The sequence below is a fragment of the Lynx rufus genome, unplaced genomic scaffold, assembly GCF_022079265.1.
Source record: "Lynx rufus isolate CCGP_SWC_20201006 ecotype Redwood Valley unplaced genomic scaffold, mLynRuf1.p SCAF_8, whole genome shotgun sequence".
Lineage (NCBI taxonomy): Eukaryota > Metazoa > Chordata > Mammalia > Carnivora > Felidae > Lynx > Lynx rufus.
This window is the reverse complement of record NW_025814896.1, coordinates 86934395-86953101: the sequence shown is the minus strand read 5'-3', so window position 1 is coordinate 86953101 and position 18707 is coordinate 86934395. Positions and strand designations below refer to the sequence as shown.

Genomic DNA, 18707 nt, shown 5'->3' with positions numbered 1-18707 from the left:
GTTCAGTCCTAGCCCAGAAATAGAGTTCCTTCACTGCACAGGGTTTAAGAGATTTCTTTTTAAAGTTTGTTGCCCGGATTTAAAAATCAGGAGATTTCAGAGAAAACTCTAGCTTTTCTTGGAAGTAAAAAAAAACTTGGCAACCCTCAGCCCACATTCCTCCATGGCAATTATCGGCTGGATTTGAGGAGTGGCTGCCTGTGAGCTGGGGCATGTACTTTCTGGTTTGTGCAGTCCCCATGCTTCTTCATCATCTTTATGACAGTGAGTCTGTGTGCCTGGACTCTGTCTATACATTTTGCTATACCTGGACTGTTTCCCTCCTTTGCATGATCTCCTGGCCCCTATTGGTGTTTGGATTTATGCCCTTGATTTCCAGAAGATATTCCAGATTTAGAACTTTACGATAAATTAGGTATCATACAAATACAAAGGATTTGGTGTTGGGGGCGGGGCGGGGGGGAGATGGAACCTTTAATATTCATCACATATCTTTGCTGTGCTTGGTGCTCTGTTTATCATGTAATCCTCCCCTAAAGTATGAGGTGGATATCAGCTACCCTCGGCAGATGTGAGGACAGGGCTTCATGGAGATTGTGGCCTGTTTGAGCCTAACCCGTTGGACTGAAAAGGAATACTATGTGATCTCAATGTAAGTGGGGGGGGGGAATGTAGTGGCACAGCCCCTGCCCCAGAACTGCCTGTACGTATTTCTATCTGCAGTAGTCATGTAGGCAAGGGCCCGTTGTAGGACTAGTAGTGGTGTAGTACTTTTTTCTTTATAAAATACTTTTATATAGAACTATAGAGCATTCTTTTATAAAGAACTACTTTTCTCCTTCTCCTTTAAAGCAGGAGTCCCCCACTTTTTTCCCCAGTGTCTTTTTCAGAATTAATATTAAATAAATAAAAGGAAGCTGTGTGGAGCATCCCACCCTTAATAAATGGAATAATTTTTTTTCCTCCTGGGACCACTGGAAGTACCTCCTGTGTCCTAAGGCTCTGAGGAACTGTTTAAAAACCACTAATTTAGTCTTAATTTCTGCAATTGAGAAAACAGGCCAAAGAGATCCAGCAACTTGTCTAGTATTGCCCTTTCTTTTATAGCTCCTGGATAAATTCCACTTTAACTGGGTTCTCTGTCTGATTCTTTAGACCAGCTTCTGAAGGTTGTTGTATGCTTATTTTCTCTTCCTCATGTCATTTGGAGAGAAATTGCATTAAGTCAACAGCATTCATTGGGTTAAATCTTATTTTAGAAGAGAAACAAGAGTTTGTGGGGCGAAAAACTGGAAGACAGGAGCAGAATATGGATCCGGATGAGGTTTTTCTCAGTACCCTCTGGTTCCTTTGGTTTGTGTCTCCTTTCATCTGAGACAAGTAGAAGGCATTCCTAAAAGTGTAGATGGGACTTAAGTTACGAAATGAAGTTTCCTTCCCCTGTAGGAAATAAGCAGGTAGCAGATTTTTAGTGGCTAGAATCTGTGCCCGATATTAAAATATCCACCCAAACCTCTTTGGCAGCAAATCCAGAAACCCTGTCTCAGCACCATGCCGGGCTTCTTTTGCATCTCAGTCCTGGGTCTAATCATGCTCATTGTCTGCCCAGCTGGTCCCCATCTGTGCGCACACCGCTATGGAGATTGTCGCTTTGGTGTTTTTCTTCTCTTCCCTGTTACCTTACTGCCCCCATCCCTCACTTTTCTTTGCTAAGTGGAAGCCACTGGTGTCTTGATTCATTCAGAGCAGCCCCTGGGGCCTGGTGCTATCTAGCATGATTCAGTATTTGAGACGAAGCCAGGAGAGGAACACTTAGTTCCTCAAAAGCCCCGTTGCTGATGTCGAACATCACACTTAGGCTCCTGACGACATTCTGCTTAAAAAGGGTCAGCCATGGTAATGATATTGAGGACCATGATCTCTTGTTGATATCAGAGTTGAGTTTTTAGAGATTATATAATTCCCCCTCAAATCTCACTTGTCTGCCTCTCGCAGAAGAGAATTAGGCACTTCTCTCATCTTTGCTTGAGAGAGAGAAGTCCAAGTTACCGCAGTAGTTTCATCGGTAATTCTGTGATCCTGTCCTTATTAATAGCCTTTTAGCAGGAAAGTGTTAGAAAACAGCTAATCCTAGGAGTTTAAATGTTGAAGGATCTATAGGGATATGCACATTAAAACCATAATGAAATATCATTACACACTCACTAGAATGGCTAAAAGGAAACAATATTTTTTTTAAATTTTTTTTTAATGTTTTATTTATTTTTGAGACAGGGAGAGACAGAGCATGAACAGGGGAGGGTCAGAGAGAGGGAGACACAGAATCTGAAACAGGCTCTAGGCTCCGAGCTGTCAGCACAGAGCCCGACACGGGGCTCGAACCCACGGACTGCGAGATCATGACCTGAGCCGAAGTCAGCCGTTTAACCGACTGAGCCACCCAGGCGTCCCTAAAAGGAAACAATATTAACAATTGTATTAACCATACTAAGTGTTGATGAGGGTGTGGAACAACCAGAACTCTCATGTGTGGCTGTTGGGAATGCAAAATGGTATAACTATTGTGGAGAACTATTTAGTAGTTTCTTATAAAGCTGAATATGCACTTACCATATATCCCAGCAAATTCCATTCCTACGTATTTACCTAAGAGAAATAAACACTTATATCTACAAAAAAATGGACGTCTATATGAACGCTTTATTTGTAATAGTCCCAAACTGGAAACAATTCAAATGTTCTTCAACAGGTGAATGGATAAACTAATCATGGAATATTTATATAATGGAATACTAGTCTGCAATTAAAAAAAGCCAACAACCCAGCTACTGATACATGTAACAATGAGGATGAATATCAGAAATATTGTACAGAAGAAGCCAGACACAAGGATACATACTGTATGATTGCATTTATTCACACAGAATCCCAAGCAGGCTCCAGGCTCTGAGCTGTCAGCACAGAGCTTGACACGGGGCTCGAACTCATGGACTGCAAGATCATGACCTGAGCCAGTCGGATGCTTAACTGACTGAGCCATCCAGGCACCTGAAATGCCTTTTAAAAAAAAGTTTACTTATTTATTTTGAGAGAAAGAGAGGGAGAGTTGGAGGGTCAGAGAGAGAGAATCCCAAGTGGGTTCCACACTGTCAGTGTAGAGCCTGATGCAGGATTCAAACCCGTGAACCATGAGATTATGACCTGAGCCAAAATGCCAAAATAAAGAGCCAGACGCTTAACTGACTGAGCCACCCCGGCGCCCCTATTTTGAAATGCCTTTGAAAAAGTATAAAGTCAAATACAAATGCTGGGTGGAGGCAAATTCCAAAAACTCCACTTCAGGGAAGAGGGTCAAGAACTGTGACAACCAGTGTATGAGCTTATATATGCGTATATATTTTTTCACTTTGTGTACCACTGGCTGTGGCACTTCATCCCCTGGCCTTCAGTAAGATGAGGTGTTAGATTAGATCAGAGTAAGAAACTGTAGGCTCAGAGACTCAGCCTTTCAGATGTGTTTCCTTTAGCCTCTGCAGTGTTGGCCTGTCCAGTGTTAATTTAAAATGCAATTGTTGCCAGTGTTTACATCTAGATATTTCACATAAAATTTTGGGTTTCCAGCTTATCTTTAGATACTAGCACATCTGACAAAGCTGGGTCCGTATTCCCATGGCACCCATTATCTGGAGTTGTGGAGTGGCTATTCCTTTACGTGAACCATTGCTTTATTTCCTGTGGTCTCCCCTGCTGTCTGTAACCTTTTCTATTCTCTGTAGTAACAAGGAGAGGAAAATGAATTAAGTTTTGACTGTGCCCACTATGTGTTAGGCACTATTCTAGGGCATAAGGGTACAGAGGGGAACTAAAGAGACAAAATCTCTACTTTCATAGTGAGTGTTAAGTACCCATCCATATCATAAAAAATTAGGGGGATAAAGTTAGACCCAAGAGTGCTATGTATTTGAGGGAAAGTGGGAGAAAGCATGTTTCTTTGCGTAAATAAAAAAGTATTCCCACATATTTAAGAGGCTAAAGTGTGTCTGTGTCAAAATTATTATGCCTATCTGGAGTTGTGGAGTGGCTATTCCTTTATGTGAACCATTGCTTTTTACTTGCTTACCTCACATAATGGAATGAATCCTTTTTCCCTTTGTGGTTCAGTAAATTCATGAATTTTCCCCCAAAAGGGATTCCAGGGAAATCATAGGGAATATCTTAGCTTTTCAAAAAAATTTTTTTAATGCTTTTATTTATTTTAGAGAGAGACAGAGACAGATGCAAATTGGGGAGGGACAGAGAAAGAGAGGGAAACACAGAATCCAAGGCAGGCTCCAGGCTCTGAGCTGTCAGCACAGTGCCCAAAGTGGGGCCGGAACTCACGAACTGCGAGATCATGACCTGAGCCGAAGTCAGACATTTACCCCACTGAGCCACCCAGATGCCCCTATCTTAGTGTTTCAAAAAAACATGCAGGTAGGCGAAAGGACTGGCCCAGGTTCCAGTGGGCAGACTGGCACAGGCTCTAGTGAATATTAGCTTTTCTACCTCTGTCCAAACTATGCCCAGCTCAGCTTTAGATTTTTCCATTTAATCCAGATCTCGGGATGCAACTCAATCTGAAATAAGCCTCTCTATTTACAGTCTTATAATTGCCTTCTTCTCTAACAGCCCGAACTCTGTTTAGGTGTGGCCGAGAATCTTCATACCCTGATCTGTCTGGTGGACATGGGCCTGTGCCAGAGAAGTATCACGAGTGGTGCTGTATGCCCTCTTCTTTCTAACTGGGTTATTTACATCTCCAGTTGGTCAGTTACACATTGATAGTGACCAATATCTTTAAACTGACAAATCCTATCAGACTTTGAATTTTGTCTCATGATCAAGGACCTGTGATTTAAATGCGTCCCATCTGCACATAAGCCCTTTTATGGGCATTGATGCTAAACAGTGTGGTTCCATCTGTGTTAGGGATAATGCAGGTTCATTGCTTTGCCTTTAGATCTGTGATGGTCATAGGCTTTGAGAGTCTCGGCTGGCCCTTCTCAACCCGTTGTGCCTGCCTGGATTGTGTGGTAGGCATCTGACTCATTTCTTGAGTGCAGGCTGGAAAGGTCATCTTGCTACCTGGTAAAGAAAACTGCACTGCTCCCATCTGCTGGCAGGTATCTTGGATCGCTGTATCATCAGCCTGCTGAAAGGGCTGCCCTGTCCTTTAGTGGTTCTGTGCATTCCACTGTAGGAAACAGTCATTCCCAACTTGTGTTCTGCAGCCCGATCACGTGTCTCCTTATTATCTAAATGGGGTGTGACACAGGTTTTCTCTAAGGTAAGTAAAGTGGGAAGAACATGTTGTGGACAGCCAGCAGAGTGACACCATTCCAGGTTCTACATAATTAGCCATGAGACTCCTCAGCCTCATTCCATTCCTCTACTCATAAAGCAAAATGCTTGGACTTAATGCTCTCTAAGAGCATATTGGTACAAAGTCTGTAGTTCTGTGATTCTTTAAACAAATTCAAATACCTATAAAATGAATACTCACTTGAACTGTTTACAAAATAATTATGAATACACATAGAAACTTTATAATTAACACTTCTGATTGATAATAAGACACATCATGAATTTAACAGCTTTTTGGGGAAAAGAAGATTAAATACTACTGCATTAAACGTACATACTTATTACAAGAAAAATTCTGATATCCTAAAAATTAAAATGTAAAAAATATGCATCTTAACATTGAGACTTTGTGTGTATGTGTGTGTGTTACAAGACCTCTGCTAGCCAATATGTGGTAGGGGTTTAAACATTATTTTATTTTTATTTTGTTTTATTTTATTTTATTTTATTTTATTTTATTTTATTTTATTTTATTTATTTTTTAAATTTTTTTTAACGTTTATTCATTATTGAGAGACAGAGAGACACAGAGCGTGAGCAGGGGAGGGGTAGAGAGAGAGAAGGAGACACAGAATCTGAAGCAGGATCCAGGCTCCGAGCTGTCAGCACAGAGACCGGTGTGGGGCTCGAACTCACGAATGGTGAGATCATGACCTGAGCCAAAGTCGGTCGCCCACCCGACAGAGCCACCCAGGCGCCCTTAAACGTATTTTTAAAGTAAATTTCTAGAATTAAAATTGACAGTTGAACAGTGCAAGTAGACTTTAAAGTATTATAAGAAAATGGAAAATGTTACTGAGATACAAGATTCAAGATGACAGTGGAAAAAAGACTTCATGGCAAATTTTAGTGTTTATCTGAATACTGAAGAAGGACAGTGTGGCAGGAGATACACAAACATGCAATGGCTGCTAAATCATTATCAAAATGCACACTTGGAACATTTGAGTCCATTAACATTTTTTTAAACAGAATTCTGTGTGTATTGTATGAAAACATACAACAGTGCTCTATGATTAAGGCTCTCTGGTTACAAGGAGCAGAAAAACCTATCCAAGCAGACTTGAAAAAGAGTAAACATTGTGAAGAGACACGAGGCAATGCTATGGACATCAGCAGACAGTTGCTGAAGTGCCACTGGGCCTCAGAGGTTGCAGAGAGATTAAACAGGGCTGAAGTCTCTGTCTCGGGCGTGAAGTCTCTAGAATCACTACTTTGCTCTCTATCAATTTTGCATGTGGCTGCTAGCCTTAGCACTATGCCACAGCCTCAGCTCAAGTTCCCACACTAGGGACTTCCCTCTGTGTTCACCTTCATCCAATTAGTCATCACCTATATGCAAATAATAGCCTAGCAAAAGAATTTTTTTTTTTTTTTTGCTCCCCAGAGTCATTGCACAGGGTAGTTCAAGCTAAATTATGATGGTGTATGAGCAAGTAGATGGACAAAGTGCCCAGTATAACTGCTGCTTATACTGCCTTCACTGCTTATACTGCTTATGAAGCCTTCAGCTTTGACAGCTTTCCTGCACCTTATCTATCTATAACCCCTGTTAACAATGGTACTGAGCACCTCATACAGCATTTGGGGGATGAGATTGAAGTAAGGAGTTGTAAGAATTTGTGAAACGCTAAAATATAACCAATCCAGAGCATTTAAGAATTTCTGTTAGAGTTACATAAAATTTTTTAATGAATTTTGGACTGTCTTTAAGAGAAAGTTTAGTGTGGACATTAAAACATCTGCCCTGTAATCGAGTTATACTTTCCTGGTGTCTGCTGTGTCGAGGAACCTTTCATACCTATATTTTGTGTCTTCTCAACAGCCTGTGAAGTAGGAAAGGCAGGAAGAATCCTCAGGGTTGATTGTTAGATCTGAGGAGGGATTAGAAGGAAGGAAGAAAAAGCTTCTTGAAATTGACAACTATTATTATAACAATTATTAAAATAACTTCCAGGCCTCTCTGGTTAAGTGCTGGACTTACAATTTTTTTTTTTTAAAGTTTTGGTTGAATCTAATCTCTTTGGGCCTCTGTTTTCTCTAGCTAATAATCATCTACAAGGGAAAAATAATACCCAGCCTCATAGGATTGTAGTAAGAATTAAATAAGAGCTCAAAGTGCCTAGGACAGTGATTGGAATGTAGTTCTTTTTTCTTTTATCTGTTTATTTGTAGGTACTTTGGAAGATAACTACTGTTCTTTCTTCTTCCTGATATAGGCGTTCAGGAACAATTTTTCTGACTCTTGCCACCCAATCCCGTGGTAATATCTTTGAGTCCCTTGAATGTAAGAGTGCCTTCTAGCCCAGGCAAGCCCTAGGTCTAGCTGATGATGGCATCAGTACCATTAACAGTGACAGCAGAAAGCTATAGCCACTGTGGTTATTTGACTTTTTGAACATCACTCAAAAGAGCTTGTATGTGTGTTTCCTTCACAGGTGGATTTGCTATCGTGTTTCTGGTGAGGACAAGCAATGGAATGAAATGTGCCTTGAAACGCATGTTTGTCAACAATGAGCATGATCTCCAGGTGTGCAAGAGAGAAATCCAGATAATGGTAAGGCTGCCCCTCAGACTTGGGACTTCTTGTTTAAAATGTGCCCTCTGATAAGAAAGGTGTGTGTGTGTGTGTGTGTGTGTGTGTGTGTGTGTGTGTGTGTGTCGGGGCAGTGGGTCTTGTTCCCTTCCCTGAGATGGCAGAGGAGCCTCACACAAGATGAGAATGAAGAGTCATGGGGTGCAACATGTTTCTCCCATCTTGGTCACCCTTAGCTGGAGGGTTGAAGAGAAAGGAGCATATTGAGAGAACTGACCAATTTTTTAGGTCAGAGGAAGGAGTTTGGGCACTGAGAAACATTTCTTTCATAAATTCATTCCCAGAATTAAGTATGGGGTTTAATCCAGAAACCCCAGCTCTCCAGTGAGCCTCATCTGCTAGTCTTGTCTTCTGTCAGTTCCCAAACCTGGTCTTCGTCCATCTTGAGCTTTTCAGCATTCCTTGAACGTATCCTTCTACACTTTTATGTTTTATACATGTAGTTCTTTCCTCCTGGAATGGTTTTCTCCTTTTTTGGACTAGAAACCTCTTATTCACACATACTCTATGATCCCATATATAAAAGTCCAAGAACAGGCAAAAGTGATCTATGGTAACAGATCAGAAAGTGGTCATCTGAGTGTGGGAAATGGACTAGAAAGGGGCATGTAGGAATTTTCTGGGCCATGGAAATGTTCTATATCTTGTTTTGGGTAGTGGTTACCCAGAACCATGTAAGTGTCAGAACTCAGGGGAACACCTTAAGATCTGTGCATTTTATTATATGTTAATTATACCTCATATCTTAAAAACTTCATTTTCACAATTCATATTCATATGATGTTTAAAGAAAGTACATTTCTGTTAGAGATATATGCTGAAATATTTACGGATGAAATAAGATGATGTCTTGAAGTTAATGAGTGGATATAGAAGAGAAACAAAACTGGCAAAGGGTTACTGATCGAAGCAGATCACTGGGTATGTGGGAGTTAGTTTCTCACTTTCACTTCTGTTTGACATTATACATAAAAAATTTAAATAGTCTTTTATTCCATTTTGCTTCCACAAAATACTTTTGTTTTCACCAAAGCAAAATTTTGTTTATATTGCCTATGTGTAATCTTATAAGTAATTTTGCCATCAGAAAGTAACTCATTTTAAATCAGGAGCTTTACATTCCAGCAGACTGTGTGACATAATATAGTTGATCCTTGAACAATATGGGGGTGGGGGTGCTGACCCCTGAACCGTTGAAAATCCGCATATTAACTTTTGATCACCCGAAACTTAACAACTAATAGCCTGCTGTTGACTGCAAGTCTTAACATAAACAGTCAATTAACTCATATTTTGTATGTTATATGTATTATATACTGTATTCTTACAATAAAGTAAGCTAGAGAAAAGAAAATGTTATTAAGAAAATCATAAGGACGATACATTTACACACTGTACTGTATTTAAGGGGAAGAAATCCATGTCTGGATTTGCACAGTCTGAACTCATGTTGTTCAAGTGTTAACTGTACTTAGTAGGCTTTGGATGAAATGAATGTATGAATAATGGTAATATCAGATGCATATATTCACCTAGAGGTGATGATTTCTCTATGCCCTGGAGTTTAATGGTTTTATAAAGAGAAGAAAGAGGTCCAAAAAAATGGGTGGAGGTGCCATTGTAGGAATTTCATCAGGCTTTCCTTGGCCCTGTCCATCCCTTGTGGGGTTGACCTTTCAGGGGCTACTTAAGAGTAACTAGCTGTACTGTAGTTGGGCTAGTGAAAAAGACCTCAGGATTTTACAGAGTCTGGTACTATTTTAGATTTCAAAAAGCTGAAACCATTTGAGAAGAAACCATTTGCTGATGGAAGTGTTGCTGTCATCATTGCGAAACAAAAAAACCCAAGGCCCCAAGTACATACTCAGGGCCACATGGATCTGTCCACAGGCACCAGTGAGCGCCCACTTCCCTACCTCACGACTCCAAATGACTAGCCTCACTGCATCTCCCTTCAGCAGCATTAGGTTTTCTGGCTGCTTCTCTTTGCCCCTCCTCCCCCTTGTCCCTGCCTTGCTAAGGTCTCACACACTCCGTTTCCTGTCTTTGCTTCTGCTATTTCCTCTGCCTAGAGTGCCCTTCTCATTCATTTTCTAGTGTTATGAAAGTAATCCTATTCTTTAACTTTCTCCTACTCATTCAGAAACATGTTTGAGAGCTGGCTTTGTGCTAGGCAGGCTTTGGAATAGAGGAACTAAGAAGACACAGGCCCCTTAGAGCTCACAAATATGTATGTTCAAATTCTGGCCCAGCCATATAATAGTTGTGAAAGATTCTGTTTTGAGTTGTTTTTAGTTTATATTTTTTTCAAGACTTAAATACTCAAATAGATGAACTAAGCTTATTACTAAAAACTTCAAGCAATTCCCCGAGGGGCCGTCCTCTGTCATTTCAAGGTTCCAGGGGCAACCCCTTTTTGTTGATTTATTTGATATGTTTCTGAATAACATGCTGATATTGCCAGCTCCTGATTTTTTTTTTCCTCCCTTTTAGGTATTATATGGTATGGAATGTAAATATTTAGCTTTTTCATCCCCTGTATACCCTTTTCCCCAAATACCTTGCAGTCATTCTCATTTTCCATTCTGCTACAACAGCAGTTAAATTTTGGCAGTGTGTTAGTTACAGTAGTATGAGTTTTTACATGTAAGAAAACACTATTCTTGCGGAATCTTCTTGTGGACTAGGATTACTATCCCTTTTCTATATAACTCTCTTTCCATTGGAATTAACGATCTTTTTCATTTTTTTTGTCTGTCTTCTCTGTGTACTTTTCAGCAGTTTAACCCCAAACTCTCTCTAGGTTGTCGAAATCATTTTTTTTAATACTTTTAAATGCATTTATGTGCTCTGCCCATTTTATCTTCTTGAAGAAATCTGTCTTCTAACTCCATGAAATCTGAATTGGTTGCTCTCTAGGCCTGATTTACAGTCTTATCTTGGAATTTCTTAGTCATTCCCTTTGCCTCACTTTTTTGTTAGATTTCCTGACTCGTTTTTTGTTTTACTTCCTCATTGTGGTGGAGCTTATCCTGTGGTAGCTTCCTTATGCATGGTAGGTAAAGTTTTGAGACCTTCGAGGTCTAGAAGTGTCTTTATTTTATGCTCACACATGTGAAATCTTATTTTAAAAAAATATATATATTTTTTACGTTTATTTATTTTTGATAGAGAGAGACAGAGCACAAGTGGGGGAGGGGCAGAGAGAGAAGGAGACACAGAATTGGAAGCAGGCTCTAGGCTCCGAGCTGTCAGCACAGAGCCCGATGCGGGGCTCGAACCCACAAACTGCGAGATCATGACCTGAGCCGAAGTCGGACGCCCAACTGACTGAGCCACCCCAGGCATCCCATGTAAAATCTTATTTAAAAAAAAAAAAAAAAAAAAAATTCTGGCTTAGAAATCATTTCATTTAGATATTTCTTGGAAGCATTACTGTACCATAGTTTAGCTTTCATTGTTGTACATAGGAAATCTTGAGTCATTCTAATATTTGGCCCTTTAGGTGTGACCCTAGAAATTTCTCCCTAGAAATTTATCAATTTCCCTTTTGTTTACAGTGTTCTGAAATATCTTGATGATATACCTTGCTGTATACACTTTTTATTTATTAATAAATGGTGTTCCCATGTAATCCAGAGACTCCCATCCTTGCACTGTGAGGAATTTTAGTTTGTCTCATTTGGTGATTTCCTTTTCTGTCTTCCTTTTGCCTAAAATTGCTGTTATTCAGATGTTGGTTCTTGCTGAATTGATTTTCTAATTTTCTTATTTTCTCCCTTTTATTTTTCATTTCTTTGTTTTCTTTTTTTCCCCCTCTACATTCTGGTGATTTCCTCAGCTTTACAGCCATGCCGTTGAATTTTTTATTTATCAGGCTTTAAAATGTGTAAGACCTTTGTGTTTGTTTTTGTTTTGTTATGCTTAATTTTGATGAAGTGCAGTTTATCATTTCTCCTTTTTGTGGAACATGTTTTTGGTGTCATTTCTAAGAACTCTGCCTACCCCTTGCTTCTGAAGATTTTTGTCCTGTTTTTTTCCTAAAAGTTTTATAGTTTTACATTTTACATTTAAGTCTGTGATTCATTTTGAATAAATTTTTATGGCAGGTATGAGACTTAGGTTGAGGTTCATTTTTTTCGCCTATGGGTCTCCACTTGCTCTAGCACCCTTTGTTGAAAGGCTGTCTTTCCTCCATTGAATATGTTTGTCAGAACTCAGTTGGGCGTATTTGTGAGGGTCCATCTCCAGACCCTTCTTTATGCTGTTCCATTAATCTATATGTCTGTCACTCCACCAGTACCACACAACCTTCATTACTGTAGCTTTATAATAAGTCTTGAAATCAGACTGATTCCACCTACTTCTTTTTTTTTCTTTCTAAAATTGTTTTACCTATTCTAGTTCTTTTGCCTTTTCATATAAATTTTAGAATAATCTTTATCTACAGAATATCTGGCAAGTATTTTGATAGGAAATCCATTAAACCTTTTTATGAACTTGGGGAGAATAGACATCTTTTCTGTGTAGTTTTCCAATAAATGAACATGGTGCATCTCTCCACTTATTTGCATCTTTGAATTTTTTTTTTTTCATCAGTGTTATGTAGGATTTGTACATGTTCTTAGATTTATACATAGGTTTTCTTTGTTTTGTTTTGAATGATTATAAATGGTATTGGATTTTTCATTTTGGTGTCCCTGTGTTTATTACTAGTATGTAGAAAACCAATTGATTATTCTGTATTTATCTTATATCCTTTAACCTTGCTGAACTTGTTTACTACTTCTTGAATTTTTTTCTAGATTACTTAGGATTTTCTATATAGACCATTGTGTCATCTGCAAAGAGAGGCAGTTTTATTTCTTCCTTTCTAATCTGCATCCTTTTAATTTCCTTTTCTAGCCTTAATTGCATTGGCTAGAATTTGCAGTACTATGCTGAGTAACAATGGTGAGTGGACATCCTTGTCTTCTTCCCAAGTCTTAGGAGGAAAGAAGACTTTCACCATTAAGCATATGGTTAGCTGTAGTTTTTAAAATTTTTTCTTTATTTTTTTTTATTTTTAAAGTTTATTTATTTTGAGAGAGTTAGAGACAGCATGAGTGGGGGAGAGGCAGAGAGAGAGAGGGAGAATCCCAAGCAGGCTCCATACTGCCAGCACAGAGCCTGATGGGGGACTTGAACTCACAAAACTGCAAGATCATGACCTGAGCTGAAACTAAGAGTCGGACACTTAACCAACTGAGCCATTCAGGCATGCCTAAGATTTTTTCTTTAATATTTATTTATTTTAAGGGAGAGAGAGAGAGAGAGAGAGAGAGAGAGAGAGAGAAAGAGCGCCTGGGTGAAGGGCAGAGAGAGAGGGACAGAGAGAGCATCCCAAGCAGGCTCCAAGCTGTCAGCGCAGAGCCTGATGCAAGGATCAAACCCATGAACCATAAGATCATGGCCTGACCTGAAATCATGACCTCAACCAACTGAGCCACTCAAGTGCCCCTGTAGTTTTTAAAAATACATTAAAAAAAATAAATTTGAGGAAGTTTCCCTCTATTCCTATTTTTCTAAGAGGTTTTTTTTTTTTTTTTTTTTTTTTTACCATGAATGGGAGTTGAAATTTGTTAAATATTTTTTCTGCATTGATTGATATGCTCATGATTTTTCTTATTTAGCTTTAATATAGGGCATTGTATTGAATGATTTTCAAATATTGAATCAGCCTTACATCCCTGCAATAATCCCCGCTTGGTCATGGCCTATAATTATTTTTATTATGTTTTTGAATTCTATTTGTGAATATTTTGGTTAGGATTTTTACATCTATAATCATGAGGGATAATGGCATACAGATATTTGGTTTTATTCAGCTTTTTCTGGTTTTGGTATTACGGTAATTCTGGATTTATAACATGAGTTAGGAAGTGTACCCTTCTCTTCTGTTTTGTGGAAGAGAGATTTTGTAGAATTGGTGTTTATTCTTCCTTAAGCATTTGTTGGAATTCTCCAGTGAAACCATCTGGGCCTGGGGATTTCTTTTTTGGGAGTTATTAAGTTACAAATTCAGTTTCCTTAATAGTTATAAGGCTATTCACGAATGTCCATCAACTAATGAATGGATAAAGAAGATGCGGTATATATATGCAATGGAATACTACTCAGCGATGAAAAAAAAATAAAATTTTGCCATTTGCAACAATATGGATGGAACTGGAGGGTACTATGCTAAATGAAATAAACCAGTCAGAGAAAGACAGATATCATATGTTTTCACTCATATGTGTAATTTGAGAAACCTAACAGAGGGCCATAGGGGAAGGGAAGGAAAAATAAGTTATATACAGAGAGGGAGGCAAACCATAAGCGACTCTTAAATACAGAGAATAAACTGATGGTTGATGGGGGTTGGGGGTTACGGGGGGTGGGGAAAAATGGGTGATGTGCACTGAGGAGGGCAGTTGTTGAGATAAGCACTGGGTGTTGTATATAAGTGAAGAATCATAGGAATCTACTCCTGAAGCCAAGAGCACCCTGTATGTTAGCTAACTTGACAATAAATTATAAAAACAAAAATAAAAACAAAAAAAAACAGTTATGGGGCTATTCAGATTATCCATTTTATATTGGGTAAATTGTGATAGCTTGTATTTTTGAGGAATTGGTCCATTTCATTTAAGTCAAATGTATGCATGTAGAGTTAGTTGTTAGTGATATTCTTGTATTATCTGTTGATGTGTGCCACGTCTATGGCAATATCCCCTGATTCATTCCTGTTATTGATAACTTATATCTTGTATTTCTTTTTTTATTGGTATTGCTAGAGATTTGCCAATTGATGTTTTCAAAGGACCATCTCTTTGTTTTACTGATTTCTCTATTTTTTCATTTTTTACTTCATTGATTTTTATTCTTATATTTATTATTTCTCTCTTTTTGCTCTGGGTTGATTTATTTATTTATTTATTTATTTATTTATTTATTTATTTATTTAATGTTTATTTCGTTTTGAGAGAGAAAGAGAGAGACAGAATGTAAGTGAGGGTGGGGCAGAGAGAGAGGGAGGCACAGATCTGAAGCAGGCGCCAGGCTCTGAGGTGTCAGTGTAGAGCCAAACGCTGGGCTTGAGCTCATGAACCATGAGATCATGACCTGAGCCAAAGTCGGATGCTTAACCAGCTGAGCCACCCAGGCGCCCTAGGTTTATTTTGTTCTTCTTTTCCTAGATACTTGAGGTGGGAGTTGACACATTGACATATCATTATCACCTAGAGTCTATAGTTTATATTAAGGTTTACTCTTGGTATTGTACATTGAGTTTGGAATTGTATTAGGGGTTTGACAAATGTATAGCATGTATCTACCATTATAGTATCATATGGGACAGTTTCACTGCTCCAGACATCCCCTGTGCTCTGCCTGTTTATTCCACCAAATCTCCCAACACCCGATAACCATTGATTTTTATTTTATTGCCCTATTAGTTTTGCCTTTTTCAGAACATCGTATAGTTGGAATTGTTCAGTGTGTAACCTTAACAGATTGGCTTCTTTCACTTAATACGCATTTTGGGTTCTTCCATGTCTTTTCATGGTTTGATAGCTCATTTCTTTGTAGAGCAGAATGATATTCCATTGTATGGTTATTTCACAGTTCATCCATTGGTCTGTTGAAGAACATCTTGGTTGCTTCCAAGTGTTAGCAATTGTGAATAAAGCTGTCATAAACATCTGTGTGCAGATTTTGTGTGGGTATAAATTTTCAACTCATTTGGATATATTTCATAGATTATCAACTAAGCAATTATTATTTCAATTTTGAAGATCTTTCTGTTTGTAAGCCAATATTTAAATTTTATTTTATTTTAATTTTACTCTAACTTTTAAAAATATTTTTTTTATTGTGGTCAAAACCATACAACTTAAAATTTACCATCTTAACCGTTTCTTAAAATATTTATGTATTTTGAGAGCGTGAGAGAGCGAGCATGGGTGCGTGAGTGCAGGGGGAGGATCAGAGAGAGAGAGGAGAGAGAGAATCCCAAGCAGGCTCTGCACTGATGCGGGGCTCTATCAAATTGTATGACCTAAGCCAAAATTCTGAGTTGGACGCTTACCTGACTGAGCCCCCCAGGTGCCCAGCAACTTAACCATTTTTAAGGGTATAGTATTAACTGTTGGCACAGTGTTATGCAGCAGATTTGGAGAACTTATTTATCTAGTATAACTGAAGCTTTATACCATTGAATAGCAATTCCCCGTTTCTCCTCCCGCCCCAGCTCCTGACAACTACCATTCTAGTCTCAGCTTCTATGAGTTCAGCTGTTTATATACTTCATGTAAGTGGAATCATACAGTATTTGTCCTTCTATGACTGGCTTATTTCACTTACTGTAATATTCTTGAGGTTCATCCATATTGTAGAAATGACAAGATTTCTTTCTCTTTTAAGATTGAGTCATATTCTACTATATGTATATGCCACATTTTCTTTAGCCGTTTATCCATCGATGGACATTTAGGCTGCTTCTGCCCCTTGGTTAGTGTGAATAATGTAATGAACGTGGGTGTGCAAATATCTCTTCGAGATCCTGTTTTTAATTCTTTTGGATTTACACCAAGAAGTGGGATTGCTGGGTAATATGGTAATTCTGTGTTTAATTTTCTGTTTTTTTCATAGTGGCTATACCAATTTACATTCCCACCAACAGTGCCACAAGGATTCTAATATCTCCGCATTCTTGCCAGCACTTGTTATTTTTTGTTTGTTTAATGATGGCATCCTAATAGGCATGAAATGTTCTCTCCTTGTGATTTTGATTTGTATTTTCATGATGCTTAGTGATGTTGAGCATCTTTTCCTATACTTGTTAGCCATTTTTTTGTAAAACTTTTAAATATTTATTCTAATCAATGTTATATCTAATATAGATATTAGATATATGTGTTATATGTAATATGTACTTATGTATGTTTTTTATATATTAATGTTTTATACATATACCGTGTGTTTGTGCAAAGACAGAAGTCTAGGCTCTGCACTTGGCTTTTGCTGGCACATTGTGGGGAGGGGCTGCAGTTTTTTCTGTGGTTTTGGCTGGAGTAGAGTAGTTAGTGGCTGTACGTTTCTGTCTTGCCGGGCTACCCCCTTCCTGGGTTTGGCTAGAGAGAGCAGGCTTTTACTGGGGCTTTTTTTATCTACGCCCATTAATGTTTTTGGTTAGCCGGCTTCTTCAGTTTCTAGTCTGGGATGTATGGGACAAGAAGATAACACAGAGAGCTCACCATCATCTCATTCCTTGGGTTCCAAAGTTTCTAGTCTGTCTGCTTTCTGTCCGCATTTCAGACCCTTTTTGTTATGCTTTTTAAAATGTATACTAGTGTCCAGAGTGTTTAGTTGTTCTTAGAAGGAAGAATAGGCGAAAATACATCTCCATTTTCCCGGAAATGGAAGTCTTCAGTTTATGCTTTTTAAAAAACAAATTCATTACAACATGTAGTAAGGCTTTAGAAGGAAGCAGAGATTAAAGCAAGTATTCAACTTACTTACAGTTTTTTTCCTACCATTTTTAATCAAAAGCCCCGCATGATGTCTTTAACCCTCTAGGCTCAGACTTCTGTGCAATAAAGGCCATACCCTAGCCCTTCCTCTCTCAAATGGTGTCAGGATTGTGAAAGGAGCTGGAAGGGATAATGTGCTTCATAACATACTAAAGCTTATGTGTTAATGATCAAAGAAGCAGAGTCCTCTCTGCACTTACCCCAGAGTAAGGATATATACCCACATCTCACCCAAACTCAAGAATGATCAGTGGTTTCACTAGAGACATTTAATTTTGACAAATGCTATGTGCCTTTACCAGAGTGTGGTATGAGTCTTTGGGTACATCTGGGATATGTGCCCTGATGAAACCAAAAGGATTTTGGTTTCTGATGAACAGTTGGAAGTTGGGTTTTGGGCTTCAGGTTCCTTTGCCTAAAGGCAGGAAAAGATTAATTATCTTCAGACTTAAAGGGATAAGATCTCTAGCTCAAGATGGATCAAGTGCTGTTCTGTGTTCACATCTCCTGGCCCAGACAGGTTACATCCGCAGCGAGCTTGATAGTGAGGACACTGAGGTGCCACCAGTCATGTTTGCAGACCTTCTTTCAACAAAAGAGATATCAAAAGATTTGAGGCAGGAAAATGTTTCCATATTCCTAAAAGGGAGAAAGGTAGAATGCGTACAGTAGGGACATCGAGATAGATGGGGGACAAGAATCTGGAACGTATAAAAGATGCTTTGAGGGGCGCCTGGGTGGCTTGGTTAAGCGGCCGACATCGGCTCAGGTCATGATCTCGCGGTCCGTGAGTTCGAGCCCCGCGTCGGGCTCTGTGCTGACAGCTCAGAGCCTGGAGCCTGTTTCAGATTCTGTGTCTCCCTCTCTCTGTGACCCTCCCCCGTTCATGCTCTGTCTCTCTCTGTCTCAAAAATAAATAAACGTTAAAAAAAAAAAAAGATGCTTTGATGCTATTTTTTGTGTAAGAAAAGGTGTGTGTGTGTGTGTGTGTGTGTGTGTGTGTGTGTGTGTGTGTGTGTCTGTGTACATACGTAATACATACTGTTTGGATTTGCCTGAACAAAACACTGAAAAGATGAGGGAGAAGGAGAGATAGAGAGAGGGAGGGTAAAAGGGAGGAAGGGAGGGTTCCTTATAGGGGATGAGTATTGGAG

General features: G+C 38.9%; 1 protein-coding gene across 4 annotated transcripts in view; it reads left to right on the top strand.

Moving 5' to 3' along the window:
- Window positions 1-18707, top strand: part of AAK1 (AP2 associated kinase 1) — a 165304-nt gene that overhangs the window by 69183 nt on the left and 77414 nt on the right. For all 4 annotated transcript variants that reach the window (XM_047069632.1, XM_047069630.1, XM_047069631.1 and 1 more), the window contains exon 3: window positions 7842-7960. In XM_047069632.1, coding sequence (XP_046925588.1) covers window positions 7842-7960 — 119 coding nt within the window. The remainder of the gene's footprint in view (window positions 1-7841; window positions 7961-18707) is intronic.